This window comes from Pogoniulus pusillus, chromosome 42 (genome assembly GCF_015220805.1).
Source record: "Pogoniulus pusillus isolate bPogPus1 chromosome 42, bPogPus1.pri, whole genome shotgun sequence".
Taxonomy (NCBI): domain Eukaryota; kingdom Metazoa; phylum Chordata; class Aves; order Piciformes; family Lybiidae; genus Pogoniulus; species Pogoniulus pusillus.
Genome location: NC_087305.1, coordinates 5086591 through 5109895, shown reverse-complemented (window position 1 = coordinate 5109895; position 23305 = coordinate 5086591). Strand labels below are relative to the sequence as shown.

Below are 23305 nucleotides of genomic sequence, written 5' to 3'. Positions count from 1 at the left end.
CCGGGGACCATGGAACATCCTCCCTCAGCCAAAGGGGGACCCTCTCCTGGGCACCACCCGGTGCCAGTGCCCGGCTCCCCGCTCCGAATCGTGCTGAGCTGTGCCCGGTCCCAGTTCGCCCCGTCGGGGCAATCGGTACCCGCAGACGGCGCTGCGGAGCCTCCACCCGGCCCGGCCCGGCCCCGCCGGGCTCCGCCGGCCCCTTCCGAGGGGGAGGTGCCGCTGCCGGGGCCGTGCTCGGTTCCGCCGCCCCACGGGGGCTGCCCGGCTCGGCCGTCCACCGGTGAGTGCTCCCGGCGGGGGGGTGGGTACGAAGGGGTCGGGGGCGCTGCCAGTGCCCGACCCTCAGGGGTGCAGCTCCTGGGGGTTCCGGTGCCCGACCCTTGGAGGTGCAGGTCCCGGGGGTCCCGGGGGGGTGGGTGGGTGCTCGGGATGCTGCTCCCCCGGGGAGGGGAGGAGTGCTGGGGAGCGCAGGCAGCCTGCGTGTCCTGCGTGTCCCCACGTCCCCCGCGCCCGCTGGCATCGCCTGTCAGCCGCCGTCACGCCTCGGGGTGCCAGGGGGCAGTGCCAGCTGCCAGAGCCACAAAGGCGTCGCTGTGAGCCGGGGAGGGGACCTGGACCCAGCTGGGGACCGAGGTGAGAGGGCAGGGGGCAAAGGTTCGGGGGGAGGGAGGGGGCGGGCAGGAGATAGAAAAGGGGTGCAGGGGATGGAGAGAGGGGGCAGAGGGTGGAGAGTGTGGGGTGCAGGGGACAGGGAAGAGGTGCAGGAGATGGAAGAGGGATGCAAGGGGCAGAAAATGTGGGGTGCAAGGGGGGGCAGAAAAGCTGCAGGGGACAGAGATGGGGTGCAGGGGACAGAGGAGAGGGGTACGGGAGACAGAAGGGGGTGCAGGTGCCAGAGATGGGGTGCAGGGGACCGAAGAGATGGGGTGCGGGGGACAGAGCCCGGGCACAGGAAACAAAGGAGCAGTGCAGGGGACAGAGCTTGGAGGCAGGAGACAGAACTCAGGGGCAGGGGACAGAAGAAGGCTGCAAGGAAGAGAGGAGGGGTGCAAAGGACAGAGGAGGGGTGCAGGGCACAGAGGAGGGGTGCAGGGCACAGGGGAGGGGTGCAGGGCACAGAGGAGGGGTGCAGGACCGCTGGAGGGCTCCGGGAGTTGTGCCCAGCTGAGATTTGGGGTCCTGGGGGCATCAGGACGTGAGCGGCCGAGGGATGCTGAGCGGAGCCGGGCGCGGGGAGGGGGTTTGGGGTCTCCTCCCCGGTGCCTCCAAGCCCAGCCCAGGAAATTCTTCCGGGCAGCCTCTGAAGCCCTCTTTGTGCGCTTGGGATTTTTAAGATGCCTTCCCCGGCGGCTGCAGCCGGAGGGTGCTGGGCTCCTGCTGGCCCCCTGGGGCTGTGCCGTGGGACAGGACGAGGCTGAGCCGGCGCGGAGCAGGACGCAGGGGTGGCAGAGCCGCCGACGGCTAGGGGAGGGGGCTGCTCCTTCCCACTCGCCCCACCGAAGCCGAGGGCTGCCGCGGGCATCCCAAGGGACCCCCTCAGCATCCTTCAAACCCAGTGAGGGTTCGCTGCAGGACGGAGGGCTCAGGGTGGTCCTGGCAGCCTCCATCCGGACCCTCAGCCAGAGCCCCACCCGGACCCTGCCCAGCCTCTGGCTGCCCTCGCAGCCACATCGTCCCCTCCAAACCCTGCTGGCTTGGCTCTGCCATGCCACAAGCCACCAAGCTTCGTGCCAAGGCCTCACTGGTTTCCTGCCATCCACGAGGCCCTGGGGACAGCGGGGGACAGGGAGGTGACCTCGCCTGCCCCCTCCCACCGGCCACGCCACCCTGCAGCTATCCCAGGACCCCCTTGTCCGTGGGACCCCCTTGTCCGTGGGACCCCCTTGGCCTCAGGATGGGGTTGGCAAAGGAGGAAGCCACCAGCATCAGCCCGGGGGGTGGGTACCAGGGCAGCAAGAGGAAGCAGCGGTGGTTGCGGTGGCACAAGGTCCTGGGTCCCCTCCCCGGAAGGAAGGCGCCACCAGGCTCCATCATCCCACGCTGGGGACCTTTTGGGGTGTGGGGCTGGGGGACAGGGGGCACAGGGAGGGCCTTCGGTGGGCTCTGCTGCGTGGAGGGAGGAGAGGACTCTCCTCTGCCTCAGCCTCCTGTCCCCACGGCTCTGTGCCCGCCCAGAGCCACCCTCTGCCATGCCGGTGACAGTGACCTTGGCCGGCCCTGCCCCCTGGGGCTTCCGCGTCACCGGAGGGAGAGATTTTGGGAAGCCTATCACCATCTCCAAGGTAGGACCCCCCCACTGCCCCCCAGCCCCGTGCCCCTTGGCCCTGGGGAGGGATGCTGAGGCGGGCACCACGCTGGGCTGCTCCGGGGAGCAGATCCTGTTTAGCCTCCTGGAGGGATCCTGCTCCGTGGGAACGTCCCCACGGCGGGTGACAGCGTGGGGGGAGGGGGCTTGGGGCGCTGGGCTGGGCTGTGCTGAGCTTCCGAGTGTTGTTGTCGTGGCCTTGGGTCTCCCTGGCAGAGAGCCTGGCACTGGTTTGGCACAGCCGTGGGGGTTCTGGTGGGTGGGAGCATCCCGGGGCCCAGCACTGAGCTGGCTGCACCCAGCCGTGTGCCAGGAGCTTGGCCTCGGTGCTGCGGGAGGGCTGGATGTGGGCATGCTGCCCTGCCCGGTAACGGCGGGGCCGTGCCCCTCTGCCCCTCTCTGTGCAGGTGGCAGAGCACGGGAAGGCAGCCGCGGGGGACCTGCGGGCAGGGGACATCATCGTCACCATCAACGGGGAGAGCACTGCCGAGATGCTCAACGTGGAGGCACAGAACATGATCAAGAGGAGCTCGGGGGAGCTGCAGCTGCAGGTGGAGAGGTGGGTGCTGGGCTGGGTGCCAGGCTGGGTGCCAGCCCGGGCTGCTTGGCTCCCCAGCCTTGTCCCCAGGCAGGTTAGGGTCCCCAAACCCCGCGCTGGTTTTTCCCCTCCAGCGACTCCTGGGGCTGTGCCAGCCCCGCGGGAGCCGTTCCCAGCTCTGCAATTAAGGAGCCAGGCAGCAGCGAGGCCAAGCAGCCCTGGCAGCCGCTGCCTGGGGCACTGCTCCCAGCCGGGGGTCTGGAGCTGCTGCTGCTGCTGCTTCTTGCCTCTTGCCCCCACGGGGGGAGGACTGCAAGGGAGTGGTTGTGCCAGGCTGTAGGTGCACAGAGGCTGCAGGCTCCTGGGACAGACTCGGGACCCTCCCCCCCCCCCTCACCCCAACACTCTCCCTTGGTGCTTAGGTCCCCGATGCCACCTTCCAGCCACACCAACGGGGACACATCACCAGCGAGGTTGGCCACATGCTTCCAGGTGAGCCCTGGGCAGCTCCTGTACCCCCCTCAGACCCCCACCTAGGGCTGGTCTCAGCTGCTGGCATCTCCTTCCCCTCCCCAGGACACGCTGCAGGTGCAGGACAAGAGCCAGGGCACCCCCAGAGCATCCTGCCCCAGCCTGGCATCCTGCAGCTCCCTGCCTGGCAGCAGCAGGTAAGGCTGCACCTGGCTGTGTGTGGGGGTGGGCAGGGATCTGGGCAGGGCCAGGGACTCCTCTGATGGCTCCATCCTCTTCCCCACAGCTCGCAGCTCCTGGAGGAGGAGTTCAGCTGTTCCAGCCTTGGCCAGGTGAGCAGGAGCTGAGAGAGGGCTGTGAGAGGCCAGGAGGAGATGCTGAGAGGGCATCTGTGCCCTCTGCCCCTTTGCTGCCCCAAACCATTGCCCTTTGGAACCCCAAACCATCACCTCCTGCACCCCCACACCTTTACCCTTCGCAGCCCCAAACCCTCACCCCTTGCAGCCCTGAACCATCATCCTCTGAGACCCAGACCCTCCCTCTTTGCACCCCCACACCTTCACCCTCTGCAACCCCAAACTGACACACTTTGAGCCCCACATCATCACCTTTTGCAGCCCCCAGACCCATCCTCCCTTGAGCCCCAAACCTTCCTCCTCTGCACCCCAACACCTTTACCCTTTGCAAGCCCAAACTGCCACTCTTCAAGCCCCACATCATCAGCCTCACTCTCCTCTGAGCCCCAAACCACCCTGCTCTGCAGCCTCACACCTTTGCTCTTCTGTAGTCCCAACCACCACCCTTTGAGCCCCAAATCATCTCCCACTGCAGTCCCAAACCATCCTCCTTTAAGCCCCAAATCCTCTCCCATTGCAGCCCCAAATCATCTTCCTCTGCAGCCCCAGACCATCCTCCTCTGCACCCCCACATCTTTGTCCTTTGCAGCCCCCAAACCACCACTTTTTGAGCCCCAAATCCTCCCCCATTGCAGCCCCAAACCATTCTCCTTTGAGCCCCAAATCCATCCCAGCTTGAGCCCCAAACCATCCTCCTCTGCAGCCCCAACCAGTCCCAATTTGAGCCCCAAACCACTGCCTTTTGGCACCCCAGACCCACTTTGGCCTGGGCTCTTTGCAGCCCCACATCATCTCCCAGCCCTGCTCTCCCTCAGCAGCTCCACTCCCTGGTGCCACCTGCCCAGCAGGCTGGCACTGGCACTGGCACACCTGGCCAGGGATGTTTTGCTTCGCTCCTACCCGAATGCCTCTTGGCGACGGCGCCAGCCTGGGGAGACCAAACCAGTTTGGGGAGGCACAGCCTAGCTCCTGCCAGCCCTAGAGGCCTGGGGCGTTGGCAGGGCAGGGACCCACAGCCTGGCAGTGCCCGCTGTGCCCAGGGCAGCAGGGCTGGGATGCCTTAGGGGCGTTGAGATGTCTCCCTGAGCTGCCCAAACCAGTCCAGAGCCAACCCATTCCTGGGCTGCTGCTGAACCCCCGCGGGGCTGCTGCTGGCTGCGGGGCTGGCGTCTGCTTCCTCTCCTCCTCCTCCTCCTCCTCCTCCTCCTCCTCCTCCTCCTCCTCCTCCTCCTCCTCCTCCTCCTCCTCCTCCTCCTCCTCCTCCTCCTCCTCCTCCTCCTCCTCCTCCTCCTCCTCCTCCTCCTCCTCCTCCTCCTCCTCCTCCTCCTCCTCCTCCTCCTCCTCCTCCTCCTCCTCCTCCTCCTCCTCCTCCTCCTCCTCCTCCTCTCCTCCTCCCTCCCAGTTTCCCATTCTCTTGTTTTTCAAGCCCAAATTGGGAAGCGAAGTGGCTCTGAGCTGGGCCCTTCCCAGCTGCCTTTGGCCACAGCTTCAGCCCCCCCTTGGCTCCTCCAGCTGCTTGTTCCTCCTTTTGTCTCTGGTGCCAGCCCTGGAGGGTCTCTCCCTGCCCTGCCCTCCTCATGCCATGGAGCTGGGAAGGGCTGGGAAGGGCTGGGAAGGAGCTGCTTTGCCCACCCCCCAGCCCCCCCTCTCTGCAAAAGCCACCCCCGGGGTGGTTCTTTGTGGCACTGGTGGGGGGGACCCAAGGCTCCAGCTCCACCCACCCCTAATTTTAGCTCTTCCATCACCTACTTTTGACCCCGCAGAGCTCTGGAGATGCCCTTTGCCAACCCGGGGAGGGGGGGGGGGGGGGGGGGGGCGGGGAGGGCAGGGAGGGGTTCTTTGTGTCTTCCCCTCTCTGCCCCCCCCCCCCCAAAAGAAAGCTTTTCCAGGCTCTTCCCTGGGTTTCCATCTGCGTGGCAGCTGCTGCTGGGAACATCAGCTTCCAGTTAGCTGGAATTCTGCCTTCCTGCCTCCCTGCTAAGCAGGAGCAGATGCTGGGGGGTGGGAGGGGGGTGATAGGCACAGGGGTACTGGTGTGGGGAGCAGTGAGAGTCCTCCTCTCTTCCCCCCACCCCCCCCCACCCCCAAACCCCCAGGTCCCTCTGGTTCCAAAATTCGAGGGTCCCAGTGGGGCTGAAATGAGGCTGATGTTGGGTCCTGGGCTCAGGGGGGGTCCCAGTGGGGCTGAAATGAGGCTGATGTTGGGCTCAGGGCTAAGGGGGGGTCCCAGTGAGGCCAAAATGAGGCTGATGTTGGGCTCAGGGCTAAGGGGGGGTCCCAGTGAGGCCAAAATGAGGCTGATGTTGGGCTCTGGGCTGGGGGGGGGTTCCCAGTGGGGCTGAAATGAGGCTGATGTTGGGCTCTGGGCTGGGGGGGGTTCCCAGTGGGGCTGAAATGAGGCTGATGTTGGGCTCAGGGCTAAGGGGGGGTCCCAGTGGGGCTGAAATGAGGCTGATGTTGGGCTCTGGGCTCAGGGGGGGTCCCAGTGGGGCTGAAATGAGGCTGATGTTGGGCTCAGGGCTCAGGGGGGGTCCAAGCAGGGCTGAAATGAGGCTGATGTTGGGCTCTGGGCTCAGGGGGGGTCCCAGTGGGGTTGCAATGAGGCTGATGTTGGGCTCTGGGCTCAGGGGGGGTCCCAGTGGGGCTGAAATGAGGCTGATGTTGGGCTCAGGGCTCAGGGGGGGTCCCAGTGGGGCTGAAATGAGGCTGATGTTGGGCTCAGGGCTCAGGGGGGGTCCCAGTGGGGCTGAAATGAGGCTGATGTTGGGCTCAGGGCTAAGGGGGGGTCCATCCCTCTGCAGACCAGGACTTGGGCACAGCCCCCAGACCATTTGTCCCCCAGAGGAGATTTGGGGGGGGGGGGTCTTCAGGCGTCCACATTGACCCCCCCCAGGCTCAGGACAGTCCTTGAGACACCCCTGGTTGCCCCCCAGAGCACCCAGCACCCCTTTCCTTGTGCCAGGAGAGAGGAAGCCTGAGCCAGCAGCACAGCACCCCCGGATCCATCCTGCCTCCAGCACCCCCCCGCCCACCCTCCCCAAGCTTTGGGACCCCCCCTCAAACCCCCTGGGAGCCGTGGGGGGAGCGACGCTGCTCACCTCCTGCCGGCTCCTGCAACAGGTAGGCAGCAGGGTTGGGGGGTCCATGGCGGGGGTGGGGAGGGGGCTGTAAGGGTGCAGGGAAGTCCTCAGCACCGTGCACCCATCCTGGCACGGCAGCTCAGCACCCATGGGTGCTGGTTTGCCCCTGCAAAGAGCTCAGAAGCAGGGAGAGCAGTGGGAGGGCTGAGCAGGTCGGGGCAGAACTCCTGGGGTGAAGGTTGAAGCTAACAACTGGGTGCAGGGAAGCCCCCAGCCCTGTGCACCCATCCTGGCTGGGTGCACCCACCCATGGGTGCTGCCTGGGTGATGGTTTGCCCTTGCAAAGAGTTAAGAGGCAGGGGAGAGCAGTGGGAGGGCTGAGCAGGTCGGGAAGGATCTCTCAGGGTGAAGGAGAAGGTTTGGGGCTCACAACTGGGTGCAGAGAAGCTCCCAGCCCTGTGCACCCATCCTGGCTGGGTACACTCACCCATGGGTGCTGCCTGGGTGCCTTTCTGCCCCTTCCAAGAGTTCAGAGGCAGGAAGAGCAGGGAGAGCAGTGGGAGGGCTGAGCAGGTCAGGGAGGATCTCTCAGGGTGAAGGAGAAGGTTGGGGGTGACAAAACTGGGTGCAGGGAAGCCCCCAGCCCTGTGCACCCATCCTGGCACGGCAGCTCAGCACCCATGGGCGCTGTTTAGCCCTTGCAAAGAGTTAAGAGGCAGGGGAGAGCAGTGGGAGGGCTGAGCAGGTCAGGGCAGATCTCCTAGGGTGGAGGCACAGAGCTGGGTGCAGCTCGGAGAAGCCAAGCGCTGGGGTGCTGGGAACAATCCCCCCCCCCAAAACCAACCCAACTCAAGCTCACCTTTGCCTTTCTCCCATCTCCCCCCACCCTTGGGCGCCTGCTGAAGCCTGGGCTCGGAGCCAGCCATGAGGCGTCTGGAGGAAGACTCCGAAGTCTACAAAATGCTGCAGGCGAACAGGGAGCTGCGAGCGGCCCCCAGGCAGTCCAGCACCTTCCGCCTGCTGCAGGAGGCTCTGGAGGATGAGGATGGAGGTGAGGAAGGGAGGGGCGGGAGGGACACAAAGGCCTGGAAGTGGGGGGGAGGGTCCGAGCGGGGAGATCCCGGTGGGTCTGTGTCTGTGTCCCCCCCCTCCAGCCGTCCCGGCGCCTCCTCATCCCAGCCGCATCTCGCCCGGCGGCCGCAGACCTGCGCCTGGGGTCCAGAAGCTTCACCTCTGCGAGAAGTGTGGGAGCAGCATCGCGTGAGTGGGGCTGGGGGGGCCGGGGGGGGGCGGGGAAGGAGCAGCGCCCCCCGCCCAGTGTGCCCAGTACGGCCGCGATGGGGCTGACACAGGGTGCTGGGTGCTGGGCTATGGGGGGGGGTCTCAATATGGCTCTAATGGGGTGATGCTGGGTGCTGGGCTATGGGGGGGGGGGTCCCAGTGTGGCTCTAATGGGGTGATGCTGGGTGCTGGGCTATGGGGGGGGGGGGTCCCAGTGTGGCTCTAATGGGGTGATGCTGGGTGCTGGGCTATGGGGGGGGGCCCAGTGTGGCTCTAATGGGGTGATGCTGGGTGATGGGTTATGGGGGGGTTCCCAATATGGTTGTAATGGGGTGATGCTGGGTGCTGGGTTATGGGGGGGGGTGTCCCAGTATGGCTCTAATGGGGTGATGCTGGGTGCTGGGTTATGGGGGGGGGGTCTCAATATGGCTCTAATGGGGTGATGCTGGGTGCTGGGCTATGGGGGGGTGGATGTCATGGTGGGGGCTGGGTGGGGCACAGGGGTCGGCAGCTGACACCATCCCCCCCCCTGCAGCACGCAGGCGGTGCGGATCCGGGAGGGGCGGTACCGGCACCCGTCCTGCTACTGCTGCGCCGACTGCGGCCTCAACCTGAAGATGCGAGGGCACTTCTGGGGGGGGGACGAGCTCTACTGCGAGAAGCATGCCCGCCTGCGCTACCAGGGACCCCCCCCGCTGCCCCCCGCCGCTCCCGAGCCCCCCCCGCGCCCGCACTTCTGATGGGGACATCTCCATCTGCAGCTCCCTCCCCAGCCTGCCCGCCCCAAACCCTGCCGTGTCCAGCGCTGCTCTGTCCCCCTCCCAGCGCTCCCCCCCCGGCCCCACTGCTTGGGGAGGGGGTTGGGAGGGTTGGGGTGGGAGGGGGTTGAGGATGAGGGCTGAGGATTTGGGGGGGTGGGGGAGGGAGAATGAGGTGGGGGGCAGATGTGCTGCAGCTGCCCAGATGTGGGCTTGTGGTGGTCGGGTCTCAGCCTGGGCTCAGGGCTGTGATGAGCTGAGTTGAGCTTCAGCCTCAGGGGGTGATGAGCTGGGTCAGGTCTCAGCCTAGGCTCAGGGGTGTGATGAGCTGAGTTGAGCCTCAGCGTCAGGGGTGTGATGAGCTGGGTCAGGTCTCAGCCTAGGCTCAGGGGTGTGATGAGCTGGGTCAGGTCTCAGCCTGGGCTCAGGGCTGTGATGAGCTGAGTTGAGCCTCAGCTTCAGGGGTGTGATGAGCTGGGTCAGGTCTCAGCCTAGGCTCAGGGGTGTGATGAGCTGGGTCAGGTCTCAGCCTGGGCTCAGGGCTGTGATGAGCTGAGTTGAGCCTCAGCTTCAGGGGTGTGATGAGCTGGGTCGGGTCTCAGCCTGGGCTCAGGGCTGTGATGAGCTGGGTCAGGTCTCAGCCTGGGCTCAGGGGTGTGATGAGCTGGGTCAGGTCTCAGCCTGGGCTCAGGGGTGTGATGAGCTGGGTCGGGTCTCAGCCTGGGCTCAGGGGTGTGATGAGCTGGGTCGGGTCTCAGCCTGTACTGCGGCAGCTCAGCGCCCCCAGTGGCACAGCAGGGACGCGTGGGGGAGGGGCAGCGGCACGGGCACGCTTGGGCACTTGGGTGGCAGCGGCGGAGGCTGGCACCGCTCGGGGCCGCGGCTGCAGAGCGCCCCCCAGAGAAATATAATATATACCTGCTCCGTGCCCCCTGTGCTCCGTGCGGGGTCGGGGCCGGGGGTGGGGGACAGGCGGCCTGGGCCCCCACACCCTGCAGGGCTCCTGCCTGCACCCAGAGCAGCGCTGAGGAGCTGGAAGCAACCCCCCCCCCCCCACTCACCCCATCACTGGGGGGTGGCACAGGCTCGGTGGCACGGAGCAGGGGTCTGGTGCCACGGCCAGGGCACGGCCAGGGCTTGCCCTGCTGCCAGGAAGGTCGCAGCTGCCCATGGGGCTGGAGTGGCCCTGGGAGGGGCCCTGGGAGGGGCCCTGGGAGGTGTCAGGGCTTTATTGCGGGTTGTTGGCAGAGGTCTTTGTCCCTGCGGGGGCCCAGGTGGGCTCTTATCGCTGCCCTCCGCCCTCCTTCCTGCCTCTTTGCACGGAGATGGGCTTGGGGTTAACTTATCAGCAGCCCCCGGCTGAGCCCGGGAGAGAGCCAACCCCTGCTGCCCACCGCCCCTGCCAGCTCCTGGGGTCCCTCGGCCAGCTCCCGGGGCCCCTCAGTCAGTCCCTGGGGTCCCTCAGCCAGCTCCTGGAGTCCCTCAGATGGGTCCTGTGGTCCCTCTGCAAGCTCCTGGGGTCCCTCAGTCTGGCCTCGGGATTCCTCTGCCAAGTCCTGTGGTCCCTCTGCCAGCTCCTGGGGTCCCTCTGCCAGCTCCTGGGGTCCCTCTGCCAGCTCCTGGGGTCCCTCTGCCAGCTCCTGTGGTCTCTCTGCCAGCTCCTGGGGTCCCTCAGCCAGCTCCTGGGGTCTCCCTGCTGTGACCCTCTGCTCAGGGTCCGTGTCAGGTTCTGGCGTGCCCTTGCCCAGGGTCCTGCCTGGAGTGCCCTGCAGGCAGGGCACGGTCGGACTCAGCCCCTGCCAGCTGCAGCTCAGTCCTGCTCGGTGCTGCTGTGTCTGATGAGGATCTCATTTAGCAGGGTCTGTGGTGCCCGGCCGGGGGTGGGGGGCAGGGGTGGGGGTGAGCTGAAAAGAGGCAGATTTGGGCTGGAGAGAAGGGAGAAATGTTTGGCACTGAGGCTGGGCAGAGCCTGGCTCAGGTTGCCCACGGAGCTGGGAGCTGCCCCAGGCCTGGCACCACCCAGGGTCAGGCTGCGTGAGGCTGTGAGCAGCCTGCCCTGGCTGGGGCTGTCCCTGCTGGCTGCAGGGGGTTGGACTGGGGGGAGCTTTAAAGGTCCCTTCCCACCCAAACCATTCCATGCCTCTGCTCCCCAGGGATGGGTGGATAGAGGGAAGGAGGGAAAGAGAGGGAGGGAGGGATAGATGGAGGCATGGATGGATAGATGGAGAGAAGGATGAATGGAGAGAAGGATGGATGGATGGATGGATGGAGAGAGGGATGGAGGGAAGAATGGAAGGAGGGAGGGATGGAGGGATGGATGGAGAGAAGAATGGAGGGAAGGATGGAGGATGGATGGATGAAGAATGGATGGAGGGAGGGAAGAGTGGAGGATGGATGGAGGGAAGGATGAATGGAGGAGGGATGGAGGATGGATGGATGGATGGATGGAGGGAGAGAGGGATGGATGGAGGATGGATGGAGGGAAGGATGGATGGAGGAGGGATGGAGGATGAATGGAGGGAGGGAAGGATGGAGGATGAATGGAGGAGAGATGGAGGGAAGGATGGATGAAGGATGGATGGAGGATGGATGGAGGGCTGGAGGGATGGAGGAGGGCTGGAGACCCTCCCAGCCCATCTCTCCTGCCCACCTCCATCACCACCAGCCCAGACTCGGTGCAGGGGGAGGGGAGGAGAGGGAAAAGAAAAGAAGACGACGACCAAAAAAGAGCAATGAATGAACCTTTTTAACCTGGGTGGGAGCGAAGGCTTCGGCCCCCACCCACCCCTGCGGGGGGTGGCACAACCCTCAGCTGGCAGCACAGCTGCTGCCCCCACCCCCTCCCCCAGCCCTGCTCCGCCCCACAGCCCTGCCCAATAAAGCAGCGGAGGAGCAGCAGCATTGCCCTGCCCGGACCCCTCCCTGGCCGCTGCGTGTCCCCCTCCGCCCCCCCGGTGTGTTCCCCCCCCCCCACACCCCCGGTCTGTGTCACTCCCCTCTGGTCTGTGTCCCCCCCACCCCGTCCGTGTCCCCCTACCCCACGCCTGGGGATGCTGCGTCGCCGCCGAGTCTTCAGCGTGCAGCGGCAGAGGGGTGAGTTGGGGGCTGCTGGGGCTATGGGGAGACCTCTCCCCCCCCCCATACACCCCCCCACAAAGCTGAGGAGGAGTCCTTAGGGTCTGGGTTTTGGGGGTCCTCAAACTGCTAAGCTCTTACTGGAAGGGGACCCTCAAGGAGCCCTGACTCGGGGGGGAGGTGTCTGTGCTAAAGGGGGGAACCTGAAGCCCCCCTGGAGCTCCCCCAGCTTGCGTTTTCTGTGCTGAAGGAGGGGGGGGGGGGGGATGTCCTGGGGGTCCCTGCCCGCGCCCCCATCCCCCCCGGTTTGTGGTTTCCACGCTGCGGGGTCTCCTTGGCACCCCCCCAGGTTAACGCTGGTTGTGCTGGAGGGGACCCTGGCACCCCTCAACTTTGGGGTGCCCCTGCTGAAAGGGGCTCCTTAGCCCCACCCCCCAGTTTGGGTCATTCCACCTCCCCCCAGCCCCCTCATAGCCCCCCCCACCCCCTCCTCGTGCTGGGAGGGGCTCCAGGTGCAGACAGTGCTGGGAATTGGAGCTGGGATTTACCTCCCAGTGCCTGCCCCAGCATGGAGCCTGCGGAGGCTCAGGAGCCCTCAGCCCATCTCTAGGTGCCCCCCACCCAGCTCGGCTCGTGCTGGGACCCCCCCACCCCCTCCAGCAGCAAAGCTTGGCAGAGATTGTAGCTCTGAGCCAGAGCTGGGGGGGTCTGGGGACATCCCCGGACACCACCCCCCAGCGTGGTGGCAGCTCCCGGGGGAGGAGGTTTGAGCTCAGTTGGAGCTGGAGAAGCCTCTGTGACTCCCCCCCCGCCCCCCCCCCCAACTCTGTGACCCCCACACACACTCTGTGACCCCCCCCTCGAAGCAGGGAGCTCTGGGGAGGGCTTAGCAGCGCCGTGCCCAGTGCCCCCTTGGCACGCGGGGCCGCCCCACGCTGCCCCTGGCAACTGGCAGCGAACTGGGAGCGTGGGCTGGGGGCTGCTGGCTGCGCTGGGAGCAGGCGAGGGGCTGGGGGTGGGCACCCCCCACGGCATTGCTGGGATTCAAGTGGCTGCTGAAGGCTGGGATTGTCCCGCGGGATTGTCCTGCGGGATCGGCCAGGGGCTGGCCGCAAACTCCTGCTGCCAGCTCCTGTGCCAAGGGGGGGCACCGAACTCGAGCTGCGTGGGGGATGGGTGCCCGGTGAGTGCCAGCGGGGCGGGCACTGCGGAGCGCGGCGGGACCCCCGCGGCACGGCAGGCGCTGGGAATCGCTGGGAAGCTCCCGCAGCAGGGCAGGGGTTTGGGATCGCTGGGAAGCTCCCGCAGCAGGGCAGGGGTTTGGGATCCCTGGGAAGCTCCCGCAGCAGGGCAGGGGTTTGGGATCCCTGGGAAGCTCCCGCAGCAGGGCAGGGGTTTGGGGATCCCTGGGAAGCTCCCGCAGCAGGGCAGGGGTTTGGGGATCCCTGGGAAGCTCCCGCAGCAGGGCAGGGGTTTGGGGATCCCTGGGAAGCTCCCGCAGCAGGGCAGGGGTTTGGGGATCCCTGGGAAGCTCCCGCAGCAGGGCAGGGGTTTGGGGATCCCTGGGAAGCTCCCGCAGCAGGGCAGGGGTTTGGGGATCCCTGGGAAGCTCCCGCAGCAGGGCAGGGGTTTGGGATCCCTGCGAGACTCCTGCCCAAGTGAATCCAGAGCCCTGAGCTGGGAATTCCTGCGGCGCTGAGCTGTCTGCCTGCTTCCCAACCACCTTCTCTCTCCTTCCCGGGCGGGGGTTGGGAAGGGAGCCCTTAACCACCGGTCCAGCCTGTACCACCGATCCCCAGTTCCTGGCAGGAACCAGTCGGGAACCAGTCCTGTAATGAGCTGCTCTGGATCCCAGGGCCTGTGGCTGCCTCGGGGGGGGGCTATAAAAGGGACCTGGGGACGCCCGGCCGGAGGCTGCCGAGATGTGGGGCAGCTCCTGTGGTGTCTGGAAGAGGAGGTTCAGTGGCTGTGAGTCTTGAGGGGGGGGGTCGGGGAGGGGGAGCTGAGCCTTAAGCAGGGGTTTGCTGTGGGGCTGGGCAGGGTGGGAAGCTCTGAACCCCAAACTGAGTGCAGGGAGGAGGCCAAAGCTTTGCTCCCCCCTTTGCAGAGCCCTCTGCTGCGGGCTGGGTGGGGGCAGGGAGTGAGAGACCCCCCCCCGGCAGCACCCCATGATCCCACCCCGAGTTCTGTGTGTGTCCCGTGTCCCCCCCCCCGGGGATGTCCCCCACGCGGTGGGGACCAGCGTGAGGAGCTGCAGGTCCCTGCAGCCATCCTGTGCCGGGGGTGGGGCGGGAGTGGGTCCTGCAGCCCTGCTGTGCCCTGGAGTTGGCTGGCACCGAGCTGGAGGTGGGGGGGGGGGGAGGGTGCAAGGAGGGCACTCAGTCGTGCAGCTGGGGGGTGGGAGCTCCTCAGAGCGGTTCGGGAGGGCGAGGTGGGCGTGGGGGGGGGGCATGTTTGTGGGCAGCAGCGACAAGGTGGCACCATCACAGGGGCATCCCCAGCGTGGGGCAGGGCTCTGGAGTGGGGCCACTGGAATTCTGCGTGGCACTGTGGCCTCGGGCACGGCTGGAGCTGGTGTAGGGTGGCTGGGCGGGGGAGGGTAGGAGGGGAGGTGGGCACCTTGCCGTGCCCAAGGACCTCAGCCGTCCCCCTTCGCCCCGCAGATGGTCCCTGGGAGGCTGCGGAGAGCTGCGTGGTTGGCACCTCTGCCAGCACCTACCGCCGGCTGCAGGAGAGCCCGGAGCAGCCCCGGGGGGCGGCGCTGAGCAGCTGGGGACCCCCCCCGCGGGCAGCCCTGTCCTCCAGCCGCCCTCCGGCAAGCGAGCACCTGCCCAGGTGCGAGTCGGAGGACTCCGGGGTGGAGATGCCCAGCAACGAGCCCTCGCCCCTCACCCCCCTGGGCACCCACGGCAGCTTCTCCCTCCCCAGAAAACCTCCCCCCGTGGGTGGTCCTGGCACAGACCCCCCCCGGCCCCAGCACAGCCGCTCGGCCAGCAAGAAACTGGCGCAGGCTGCGCAGCGGAGCAGGAGGCAGCGGGCACCGGGGCGATGCCCGCGGCAGCTTGGCAGGCACAGCGGCGGCGCGGCCAGCCTGTGGGCACAGCTGGCACGGGAATCCCGGGAGCAAGAGGAGCCCAAGGTGGAAAATCCTGATGGAGAGGTGAGAGATGGAGAGGGGATGGCTGTGGCTGGGCACGGAGTTGGGCGAGGGGGGCTTGGCTGGTCGGGAGCCATGCAGTGCCCACTCGCCCACAGGCTGTGCCCGCGGTGATGCTGCCAGTGCCAGGGCAGGGCCTGCAGTACCTGGAACACGTCTGCCAGCTGCTGGAGCACCTGGCACGGCTGCAGCAGGACAACCTTCTGCTGAGGCAGCAGGTGGCACAGGCTGGGCACAGCCACCCTGACACTACGGTGAGGGCCAGGGGAGGGGGGCGTGGGTGGTGCTGGGGGGGGGGTCCCAGTTCACTCCCTGGGAGGATGTGGGGGGCATGAGGGGGGAGTATTGGGGTGGGGGGTCCCAGTTCACCCCGGGAGGATGTGGGGGGCACAATGGGGGAGTATTGGGGTGGGGGGGTCCCAGTTCACCCCGGGAGGATGTGGGGGGCACAATGGGGGAGTATTGGGGTGAGGGGGTCCCAGTTCACCCCGGGAGGATGTGGGGGGCACAATGGGGGAATATTGGGGTGGGGGGGTCCCAGTTCACCCCGGGAGGATGTGGGGGGCACAATGGGGGAGTATTGGGGTGAGGGGGTCCCAGTTCACCCCGGGAGGATGTGGGGGGAATGAGGGAGGAGTACTGGGGGGGTCCCAGTTCATGCCCTAGGAGGAGCTGCCTGTGGGTGGCAGTGGTGGTGCTGGGGGGGGATACGATGGAGCAGTACTGAGAGGTCCCAGTTCAGCCTTTGAGGGGCTGTGGGGAGCAAGATTGGGGGTGGGGTGTGAAGGGGTAAGGGGGGGCCCTCAGCCTGCTCCGGGGAGGACGCAGTGTGGGGCTGGGGGGGGCTGCTCCTGCTCACCTCCTGCCTCTGCTCAGCCCACCCAGCCCCCAGGCTGGAGGGGGCAGCGGTTCCGGCCACGCTCCTGCTCCGACAGCCAGACCCCAGGTGAGCAGGGGAGGGCATGCTGGGGGCACCCTCCCCCCCCCTCCAACACGCCCCTTTTGTCCCCCCCTCACCACTTTTGTGACCCCCCCCCTCCCAGCCCCCGACCCTGAGCCGTGCAGGAGGCGCTGGGGACACTCTGCCAGCTCCCCCAACCTGCTGGATCCCTGCGAGGGCAGCGTGGGCCCCCCCCCAGCGGACACGGTGAGGGGCTGGGGGGTGGCGGGGTGGAGGTGGGCGGGGGTCTCGCCCCGTGTGTGTGCCCCCCCCCTCACCGGTGCCCCTTTGCTGCCGGCAGGACGGGCGCTGGGGCAGGGTGAAGCTGCTGCTCACTCGCCTCGCACACCGCTCGCTGCGGGGGGGGCGCTGCAGGTAGGGGCTGGGGGCACCTTCCCCAGACCCCTACCCACCCCCTTCCCCCCCCTCGGATGGATGAAGAACGCTGCACCTGTTACGTCACACCCCACCCGATGACGTCACGCCTGCCCGGTGCCCTGCTCGGTGCCACTCATTCACCCTGCCCCCCCCCCCCCCCCCCAGCACATCCTCATTTTTGCACCCAATAAAGACTTGGCACCACCAGAGCTGAGGTTAGCTGAGGTCAGGGGCAGCCGCCTGCTGACGTCACTCCTCTCGCACCCCTGGGTGACGTCACCGCATCGCTGCCCATGGCTTTGCCCCTCCCCCCCCCCCCCCATCCCGGGTCCCCTCCAAGGTCACCCCCGGGGGGCATCCCACAACGGCTTGGGGGGGGGGCAGAGTTTGAAGCTCATTGCCCCTCCCTGCCCCCCCCCCCCTCAGAGCAGCTGCTGGAGGGAGGTGGGGAAGGGGCACGGGGGAAGGGGTGGGTGGGGAGGGCGAGGGGGGGCCTGAGGGATGCTCCTGGTGGCATCATACGGGGGGGGAGGACAAAGTGATCCTCCAAGGTGGTCCCCCTCGGAGTGATGACCAACCCGGGGAGGGGGTGGAGGTGGTGTGTGGGGGGGCGTGGGGGGGTGGGAGAGGAGATCTTCTTCCCGCTGCGGTTTGGGGAGGGGGCAGCTCCTCCGTGGAGCCCCTCGGGGTCTCATCGGGAGCAGGACGCTGCTGGTGAACGCTGCCTGCGAGGCCGAGCTCAGCCGCCAGGTTCCCCCCCCCCCCCCTCACCCCCAACACGCTCCCGATCCTTATCTCCTCCGCACCGCCCCCCCCCTTCCCCCGCCCTGTTTTCCCTGCCCATTCCTGCCGAGTTTCCCTTCCCAGCAGCAGATCCTGAGCATCCCAGCCCCGCTCCAGCCCTGGCATCCCACTGCTGCCTCCCTGGCAAGGTGAGTGCCCAACCTCTCGGGTGGGGATGGAGCCGGGGGGGGGGGGGTAGGGGGATGGGGGTCCCTGGGAGCACGGCTGGAGGTTTCCTGCAGCAGAACCACCCCTGGGTGGTGGCACCAAGGGCTTGTGGTCCTTGTTCCCCCCCCCCTCCCTGGCAGCAAAACTCTTCCCACTGCCACTCACCCACTCCCTGAGCTACTCTGGGGGGGGGGGACACACATGCCAAGGACCTCACCAAGGTGAGGAGGGGGCTGGAGGGACTCAGCCAAGGTGACAAGGACAAAAATGTGTCCCCACTACAAGGGGGAGCTTCAGGGCAGCCTCCTCCTCCCCTCTTGTCCTGCACCTGGGGGACCACTGAAGCCTCTCCCCCAGGCCCCTCTCTGCCTGGGTGCTGTGGCCCCACCGTGATGGCTCTTTTGGGGTGTCTGTGGTCAGAGAGGACCTCTCTGGCTTCTCTCAGCCTCCAGAGCAGCCAACCCTGAGCTCCCTCTGCTACCTTCTGCTCTGCCCCCTCGCTGGGGGGACCTGTCCCAGTCTGGGTCCATGAACTACCCAGGACTGGTGGCAGACCCCAAAGAGGTCATAGAATAGAACCAGGCAGGGCTGGAAGGGACCACAAGGAGCAGCCAGTGCCAACCCCTGCCATGCCCAGGGGCACCTCACACCAGAGCAGGCTGCACACAGCCTCAGCCAGCCTGGCCTCAAACACCTCCAGGGATGAGGCTTCCACCCCCTCCCTGGGCAGCCCCTGCCAGGCTCTCACCACCCTCATGCTCAACAACTTCTGCCTCACCTCCAGCCTCACCTCCAGCCTCACTCTCCCCTCCTCCAGCTCTGTTCCATCCCCCCCAGTCCTATCCCTACCTGACAGCCTCTAAAGTCCCTCCCCAGCTCTCTTGTAGCCCCTTGAGGCACTGCAAGGCCACAGGAAGGTCTCCTGGGAGCCTTCTCCTCTGCAGCCTGCACAGCCCCAACTGCCTCCTCCAGCCCTCTGAGAGGATGCTGAGGACACTCTGGATGATGCTGGTCCAGGGTCAAGGTGAGGAGGAGGAGGATGAGCCTGGTGTCCCCAGATCACCCTGGGCAAGGGAAGGCTGGGGCACCCAAGGCAGCAATCCAAGGTGGCAGGTCAGAGGTGTGGGGGGCATGGGGACGTGAGGTGCCACCTTTGCCAGCTGCCCATCACCTTCTCCCCTCTAGGCTGCATGATGAGGAACCAGCACCTGCCAGATCTTCATCAGGAGAGAGAGAAAACCCCACGGGATGCCCACCTGGATGCCACCCAACATGGCCATGGGTGGTGGCAAGGTCCCCATGGGCCCTTTCTGTGCCAGCTCTCTCCCTGCAGAGCCAGGACAGCTCCTGCAGGGCTGGGCAGGGTTAGTGCCAGCTGGGGTTGGTATTCAATGGGGGAAACCCTGAGGTGTGGGCTGGAGATGGGGCATGAAGCCTCCCCCCCCAGCCTGCCATGCTCTGAGCTGGGCACACAGGTGGGACTGGTTGAGGCTCAGAGCCCCCCAAACGCAGTGACTGGTGCTGTGCCCAGCAGCTCGGAGGGTGCTGTGCCCAGCAGCTCGGAGGGTGCCCCTGTGCCCATGGGCAGGTTTCTAGGCTGCAGCTGGCTCCACACAGCTCACCCTGGCACAGGGAGGCTCCTGCAGCTCCCCCAGGTGCCAAAGCCCAGGCTCAGATTCACTGCACACAACCGACGCCGGGGGGGGGGTTCCGACAGCCCCTCTGATTCCCCCCACCCCCCTCCTTTCCCAACCCCTTCATCTCCAATGCCCACCCCCCGACCTGTGGGGCTGGGGACCAAGGCCCAGGCCCCTCTTGCCCGCTCCGTGGTGTGGCACTGGCTGGCAGACGGCAGCAGAGGGCAGCAGCAGCTCAGCCTTGGCACCCTGCACACCCCCAACCCCCCCCCACCCGGGGCACAAACCTCGGCTCTGGGCTGCCAGGAACTTTATTTGGGAAGTGATGGAGCCCCCAACCTCTGTGCCCCCCAACCTCTGTGCCCCCCAGCACAACCACCAAGGGCGGGCAGCTCAGGCTCTGCAGCCCCCACCCCTGCGGGGTTGGCATTTCCCTTTGGCATTCCCCTCCCCACTTCCCTTTTAGGCTACCCAAGCCCCCCGGGTGGGCATCCATTGCTCTGTGTTTGGGCACCCTTTGTGCCCCCCCCTCAGCTGGAGGGGTTGGGGGCATTTTTGTCCCCTTCCTGGTTCAAATGAGGTGGATCCAGCACCTGGCACTGCTGGATGCTTGGCAGGGGCTGCCCAGCCCCTTCCTCACCCTCTTCTGATGCCTCCAACAGTGGCATCTGAGGGGTTTCACCCTCCCGCGGGGGCAGCTCACTGGGGCCAAAGGCACAAAATCAATGTCCCAGGAGGGCTTTAGTCCTGGTGAGGAGCCTGACCCAGCTCCAGCCCTTGGCACAGCTGATCTGGCAGCGAACTGGTACCTGCCAAGGGGCAGCAGCACCCCAGGGCTTGCTCCCTGTGCCCAGCTGAGTCCTTGCTGCACTGCACCCCCTTAATGAAGGCAAAAATGGGCAGGGGGCAGAGACAATCCCAGCTGTGCCAACAGCTGGCTGCTGAGAGTGGCAGAGTGCCAGCTTGGAAGGGAGCCCAAAGATCATCTGGAGCTCATTCAACACCTAAGGGCAGTGCCAGGAGTAGGCAAAGGGCAACTTGAGCTTGTCCCTGGAAGGGTTGGACCAGTGCTGGTCCAGCATCAACCTGGTACCTGGCAAGGGGCAGCAGCACCCCAGGGCTTGTTCCTGTGCCCAGCTGAGTCCTGGTCCCACTGCACCCCTTTAAGGAAGGCAAAAATGGGCAGGGGGCAGAGACAATCCCAGCTGTTGGCACAGCTGGATGCTGAGAGTGGCAAAGTGCCAGCTTGGAAGGGAGCCCAAGGATCATCTGGAGCTCATTCAACACCTGAGGGCAGTGCCAGAGGTGGGCAAAGAGTGACCTGAGCTTGTCCCAGTGCTGCTCCAGCATCAACCTGGTACCTGGCAAGGGGCAGCAGCACCCCAAGGCTTGCTCCTTATGCCCAGCTAAGTCCTTGCCCCACTGCACCCCCTAAATGAAGGTGAAACTGGGCTGGAGGCAGGGTGAGAAACAGCCCCAGCTGTGCCAACAGCTGGATGCTGAGAGTGCCAGCTCAAAAGGGACCCCCCCCCAAGGGTCACAATGCCACCTTGGAAAGGGGAACCTGCCAAGGTTAAACTGGCAGAGGGGAGATTGCAACTGGGAGGCTCTTTGCAGTGAGGGGGATGAGAGACTGGCACAGGCTGCCCAGGGAGGTTGTGGGTGCCAGGAAGAGGGGAAAACGGCTTTTGAGCTGGGAGAGGGGAGAGTGAGTGAAGGGAATTCATGAGAGGGAGGGTGGGGGAGACACTGGCACAGGTTGAGGGTGGGGGAAGACCCCTGGCACAGCTTGCCCAGGGAGGTTGTGGGGCACAGAAGCACCCAATGTGATCAAAGATCACATTGGGTGCTTCTGTGCCCCACAACCTCCCTGGGGAGATGTCCAGGACCAGGCTGGATGAGACCTTTAGTGCCAGATGCCCCTGCCCAGGCCAGGAGCCTTGGCACTGCTTCACCTTCTGTGCTCCCCTTCCAACCTACCCCTTCCCCTGGATGCCAACTCCACCTTGAAGCCGCAGGTGGCCAAAGCGACTTCGGCGCCCACCTAAGGGTGGGGGGAAGGGAAGAAGATTCCCAATCCTTTAGTTCCTCTATGCTTATCTTTTTTGCCCCCCACCCCTCACCTCAACATTTTTCCCCCCCCTCACTCAATCATCAGCCACGATGGAGAGTGCCCTCAGCTCTGCCAGCTTGGCATCATTCTCCCTCTGCCGTTGCTCATCGCTGCGGCTTGGCCGCTCGATCTGCGCCGTCAGCTCCCCGAAGATCTTCTGCATCTCTGTGTAGTAGACAACCTGTTGGGGAAAGCAACCCCCAAAAAGGGGAGGAGGAGGAGGAGGAGGAGGAGGAGGAAGAGGAGGAGGGGGTGGGAATTGAACCCTTTCTCCTTCCCCCAGCCTCGTCTCAGCCATCTCTTGGTGTCTAAAATAGCTTCTCCCATGTGGCGCTGCCACCCCCTTGGATGCTTCCAACTCAACACGTTTTAATAACGCTCTCTGCCCTCCTTCCCCTCCCTTCCCCAGCTGGGGAGCTGCCTGCTGGCATGCCACTGGCACACAGCCCCCCCCTCAATATCACCATCCCCCCCCCCTCTCTAACAAACCAGCTTGTCCCCACTGGTGGCACTGTCACCCAAGGTGAGGGCACGGCGGCGCCTTGGCAGCGCCCGGAGCCTGCGTGGACTCTCCTCTCCCAGTGTGGGGTGAGCTTAATAAAGTGCTAATTAACACCACCAATTAACTGCAGCCATCCTTCCCCCCCCCCACCCCCCATCTCCACTCCCAGCCTTCTCTGGAGTGGGTGCCAGTGGGTCAAGCACAGGCAGATGGCACTGGGCTGCCTGCTCGGGGCCCTCGCTGAGCGCAGCGCGGTGGTGCCCGCTGGGTGCTGGCAGCCAGCCTGGCGCTGTGGGCAAAGGGAGGGGGGGGATAGAGTTGGGTTTTCCCCTCCCCCCCCCCGCGCCCAAAATCTCTTCTCAGCTTGGAGAGTGGTGGTGGAAGCATGGCAGGAGTAGGGGTGCCAGGGCTGAGCATCCCCCTGCTGGTATGGAGGATGGGGTGAGGCTGCTTGGTGCCAGTGCTGACCTCACGTCAAGGGGTGACCCTGCTGGGCAGCAGCTCTGAGCAGCTGGCAGAGCTGGGGGCAGCAGAGGGGGAGCTGGAGCCAGCAGTGTGCCCTGGTGGCCGAGGAGAGCAGTGGTGCCCTGGAGTGCAGCAAGAAGAGTGTGGGCAGCAGGGCAAGGGAGGTTCTGCTGCCCTCTGCTCTGCCCTCTGCTCTGCCCTCTGCTCTGCCCTGCTGGGGCCACAGCTGCAGTGCTGGGGCCAGGTCTGGGCCCCCCAATTCCAGAGCCTGGGAAGTGCTGCAGAGAGTCCAGGGCAGGCTGGGAGGATGCTGAGGGGCCTGGAGCAGCTCTGGCAGCAGCAAAGGCTGAGCCCTGGGGCTGAGAGCCTGCAGGAGAGCAGCCCCAGAGGGCACTGAGCAGTGCTGAGCAAGAGCTGAAGGAGCTGTGGGGGGCAAGAGGCTGGGGCCAGGCTCTGCTCAGTGGTGCCAGGGACAGGCCAAGGGGCAAAGGGCACAGAGTGGAGCCCAGGAGGTTGGATGTGAAGAGGAGGAGGAAGTTGTTTGCTGTGAGGGTGCTGAGGCCTGGAGCAGGCTGCCCAGAGAGGCTGTGGAGCCTCCTTGTGTGCAGAGCTGCCAACCCCCCTGGGCACTGTGCTGCTGGGCAAGCTGCTGGGGGTGCCCTGCTGGGGCAGGGGGGGCTTGGCCTGGCTGAGCTCCAGAGCTCCTTTCCCAGCCTCCCCAGGCTGAGCTTTCAGAGGAGCCCCCGGGGGGGGCTGGGTGGGTGCCTGGGAGCGGTCCCCAGCAGCAGCCACTCTCAGGGTCTCCATGGAGACAGAGTCCCCGAGCCTGCCTCCCAACGATGCTCGCCTTGGGCAGGGCCCAGGGGAGCTGCTGGGGGACACTCCCCCCCAGTCCCCTCACCCCTCCCACCCCTCTTTGCCAGCTTCCTGCACCCCCCTGCCCTCTCCTGGGGGTGGGCTGCAGGGGGGGCTGCTCTGGGGGCTGCTCTGGGGGCTGGGGGTGATTCAGCAGCACTGCTCATTACCACAGTGACTAACGAACCTGTGGGCACCACCACCCTCCCCCCCCACCTCCTCATCCCCACTGCAGCCCTCCCCCCAAAACCACAGCCAGGCCACCCCCAAACCCCCTCCCCCCCACCAAAGCAGGCTGCAGCCACAGATGGGTAAAAGATGCTGGTGGGCATCACTGGCACACCACAGCTGGCAGCCCAGCTGGGTGCCAGGGCCCTGCAGGTGCCCCCTTCCTCCTGCCATGTCCCTTCTCTCCACAGCCTGGGGGGCGGGGGGGGGTG

The 23305-nt window shown here is 66.1% G+C and overlaps 3 protein-coding genes across 10 annotated transcripts in view; 2 read left to right on the top strand and 1 right to left on the bottom strand.

Moving 5' to 3' along the window:
- The first annotated feature begins 216 nt into the window (after nucleotides 1-216).
- PDLIM2 (PDZ and LIM domain 2) lies at nucleotides 217-8903 on the top strand. 2 transcript variants are annotated; one of them, XM_064175466.1, is made up of 10 exons: nucleotides 217-283; nucleotides 2179-2285; nucleotides 2716-2867; nucleotides 3269-3338; nucleotides 3423-3514; nucleotides 3604-3649; nucleotides 6636-6793; nucleotides 7659-7804; nucleotides 7908-8013; nucleotides 8570-8903. In XM_064175466.1, the coding sequence occupies exons 2-10, from the start codon at nucleotides 2193-2195 to the stop codon at nucleotides 8772-8774; spliced, it is 1068 nt and encodes a 355-aa protein (XP_064031536.1). In that variant the 5' UTR covers nucleotides 217-283; nucleotides 2179-2192; the 3' UTR covers nucleotides 8775-8903. The 2 variants fall into 2 exon arrangements, with proteins under 2 accessions (XP_064031536.1, XP_064031535.1); XM_064175465.1 differs by lacking the exon at nucleotides 217-283 and adding an exon at nucleotides 454-636.
- Nucleotides 8904-11781: 2878 nt separating this feature from the next.
- Nucleotides 11782-18563, top strand: C42H8orf58 (chromosome 42 C8orf58 homolog). Of its 6 annotated transcripts, none has more exons than XM_064175766.1 (6): nucleotides 11782-11885; nucleotides 14531-15027; nucleotides 15123-15278; nucleotides 15901-15970; nucleotides 16068-16171; nucleotides 16266-16408. In XM_064175766.1, the coding sequence occupies exons 1-6, from the start codon at nucleotides 11843-11845 to the stop codon at nucleotides 16341-16343; spliced, it is 948 nt and encodes a 315-aa protein (XP_064031836.1). In that variant the 5' UTR covers nucleotides 11782-11842; the 3' UTR covers nucleotides 16344-16408. The 6 variants fall into 6 exon arrangements, with proteins under 6 accessions (XP_064031836.1, XP_064031840.1, XP_064031839.1 ...); XM_064175768.1 differs by lacking the exons at nucleotides 11782-11885; nucleotides 16068-16171; nucleotides 16266-16408 and adding exons at nucleotides 13756-13835; nucleotides 17213-17274; nucleotides 18479-18563; XM_064175765.1 differs by lacking the exon at nucleotides 11782-11885 and adding an exon at nucleotides 13775-13835.
- Nucleotides 18564-20802: 2239 nt separating this feature from the next.
- BIN3 (bridging integrator 3) overlaps nucleotides 20803-23305 on the bottom strand; it is a 50685-nt gene continuing 48182 nt past the window's right edge. For both annotated transcript variants that reach the window (XM_064175771.1, XM_064175772.1), the window contains one exon: nucleotides 20803-21224. In XM_064175771.1, the coding sequence (XP_064031841.1) occupies nucleotides 21078-21224 (147 nt within the window). In that variant the 3' untranslated portion in view covers nucleotides 20803-21077. The remainder of the gene's footprint in view (nucleotides 21225-23305) is intronic.

Excerpts from the sequence above, each read along its gene's own strand:
- PDLIM2 (XM_064175466.1), top strand. The coding sequence starts at position 2,193 with ATGCCGGTGACAGTGACCTTGGCCGGCCCTGCCCCCTGGGGCTTCCGC. Across the intron at positions 3,650-6,635 it reads GCTGTTCCAGCCTTGGCCAG|GAGAGAGGAAGCCTGAGCCA; the intron begins GTGAGCAGGAGC and ends TCCTTGTGCCAG. Across the intron at positions 8,014-8,569 it reads AAGTGTGGGAGCAGCATCGC|CACGCAGGCGGTGCGGATCC; the intron begins GTGAGTGGGGCT and ends CCCCCCCTGCAG.
- C42H8orf58 (XM_064175765.1), top strand. The coding sequence starts at position 13,790 with ATGTGGGGCAGCTCCTGTGGTGTCTGGAAGAGGAGGTTCAGTGGCT. Across the intron at positions 15,971-16,067 it reads CTCCGACAGCCAGACCCCAG|CCCCCGACCCTGAGCCGTGC; the intron begins GTGAGCAGGGGA and ends CCCCCCTCCCAG. Across the intron at positions 16,172-16,265 it reads GCCCCCCCCCAGCGGACACG|GACGGGCGCTGGGGCAGGGT; the intron begins GTGAGGGGCTGG and ends TGCTGCCGGCAG.